The sequence below is a fragment of the Terrapene carolina genome, unplaced genomic scaffold (genome assembly GCF_002925995.2).
Source record: "Terrapene carolina triunguis isolate 2854851 unplaced genomic scaffold, T_m_triunguis-2.0 Scaffold751, whole genome shotgun sequence".
Lineage (NCBI taxonomy): Eukaryota > Metazoa > Chordata > Testudines > Emydidae > Terrapene > Terrapene triunguis.
Window position 1 is genome coordinate 1,562,008 of NW_020665102.1, and position 2,019 is coordinate 1,564,026.

Below are 2,019 nucleotides of genomic sequence, written 5' to 3' on the forward strand. Positions count from 1 at the left end.
ATCTATCTATCTATCTATCTATCTATCTATCTATCTATCTATCCCCAGACGCCCCATCTATCTATCTATCTATCTATCTATCTATCTATCTAGCAGTCTGGGGGCATGGTCAGATACCTCTAGTCTGCTGCTATTCCCTGCTCCCCAGTGCCCACAGGGGGTGGATCGGGGTCATGGCTGGCACACACTGTGGTTATGGGGCCCTAGCAATACCCTCTCTTCGGTTGGGTATTTGGCTGCGCCCCCTTTCTCTTGACTGGCCGGGTCCATCGGTCTCTCCTCCAAGGGTCTCTCTTGTCCCCAGGGAGCTGGAGCTGAAGCTGAAGGGTTTCTCCTTATGCACGGGCTCCTGGGAGAAGCTGGAAGACATCCAGAAGATATTCTGGTGTAACAAGAACCCCACTTCAGGTACGTACCCCGCCCCATCCCACGGTGCATGGGCATGTCCTGCCCCGGGCCCCCGACACAATCTGACCCTGTGCCCACAGACATGAGGTGAGATGGCCCTGCTGGCCCTACCACACCCGCTGGGCAGGTCTAAGGGCTGAGACTCATTGTTCCAACTGGGCTGACCTGAGCACTGGGGCTGGAGGGTGAAGGACAAACGGGCTTTGTGAGCCCTCTGCAGCCTCCCCAGTTCCATCCGCATGAGAGACTGGAGGGCAGCTCTGGCTTGCATCAGGATGTGCCCCCCAACAGCTAGTTGGGGATCCCACCACATCTCCCATAGCTAGAGGGGTCTCATGCTCCCCCATCTATTGACTCCAGTGGAGAGATGACCATTGACACCAGCTGGGATCTGGCCCCATTGACTCCCATGGAGAGACGCCCATTGACACCAGCTGGGATCTGGCCCCATTGACTCCAATGGAGAGACTCCCATTGACACCGGCTGGGATCTGGCCCCATTGACTCCAATGGAGAGACTCCCATTGACACCAGCTGGGATCTGGCCCCATTGACTCCCATGTTGTTATCTGTGTCCCCAGAGTACGTCTCCGAGCACTGGCAGGAAGATTCGTTCTTCGGGTACCAGTTCCTGAACGGGGTCAACCCGGTGGTGATCCGGAAATGCACGGTGCTCCCGGAGAACTTCCCCGTGACGGAGGGGATGGTGGCTGGCTCCCTGGGGGAGGGCACCACTCTGAGGGATGAGCTCAAGGTAAGACGATCCTGCCGGCCTCCTGAAAGCCGTCTGTGGGGCTGAGTTCCTTGGGTGCCCGGGAGAAAACCCAGCAGCCTGCTTCATGTGAGAGATGAACCCCTCTCTCCGCCTTGCAGAAAGGGAACATCTTCCTGACGGATTACAAGATCCTGGAGGGGATCCCCACCATCCAGCTGAACGGGGAACAACAGTACCTGGCCGCGCCTCTCTGCCTGCTGCACCTGACACCTGGTGGGCAGGTCGTGCCCTTGGCCATCCAGGTAATGAGTGTGCCCGGCCTCTGCCTGGTGCTCACAACAGCCCAGGGAGCCCTTTGGCCCTGCCAGGCTAATCCAGAACAGAGGAATTGCCCCCCTGATCCAGACCAGTGGGCCCTTCCTAGTGAGCAGGTACCTCAACATTTGGGGCGTGAAACATTTTCCCATCAGAAACCCCCCGACATGGATCCTCCCATGCAGGGTAATTTTGACAGAGTGTTTCTGTTACTGGATCCAAACAGGAAGTGTGATTGGACTGAAAAGGTTGGTGTGGGGTTCAGAAAGTGAAAAATGTTGGATTTGGAAGTGGGGAGTTGCTCCCCCAATTTCCTTTCCTCTTTATTCTCTTTTTTTCTCTTTTCCCTTCTTCTGCATTTTTCACCACTGAAACGTTAAAAAAAAGAAAGAAAAAGAAAGTCAGAAAACCTCTGAAAGTGGGGCCGGAAAAGAAGAAAATCCACTTTTCACCCTTTTAAAAAAAAATTATTTTACAACTGGGCAGGAAGGCCGGACAGATGGACATCAGGGTGGATGGGCCGAGTAGATCAGAAAGACGGGAGGACAGATGGGAGGATGAATGGGCCGAGGAGACCAGAG

At 54.9% G+C, this 2,019-nt stretch overlaps 1 protein-coding gene across 1 annotated transcript in view; it reads left to right on the forward strand.

Annotated features, from left to right (window-relative positions):
* Positions 1–2,019, forward strand: part of LOC112114600 (hydroperoxide isomerase ALOXE3-like) — a 118,359-nt gene that overhangs the window by 13,983 nt on the left and 102,357 nt on the right. The window contains exons 5-7 of the mRNA XM_026660352.1: positions 305–408; positions 990–1,162; positions 1,282–1,425. Of these exons, the coding sequence (XP_026516137.1) occupies positions 305–408; positions 990–1,162; positions 1,282–1,425 (421 nt within the window). The remainder of the gene's footprint in view (positions 1–304; positions 409–989; positions 1,163–1,281; positions 1,426–2,019) is intronic.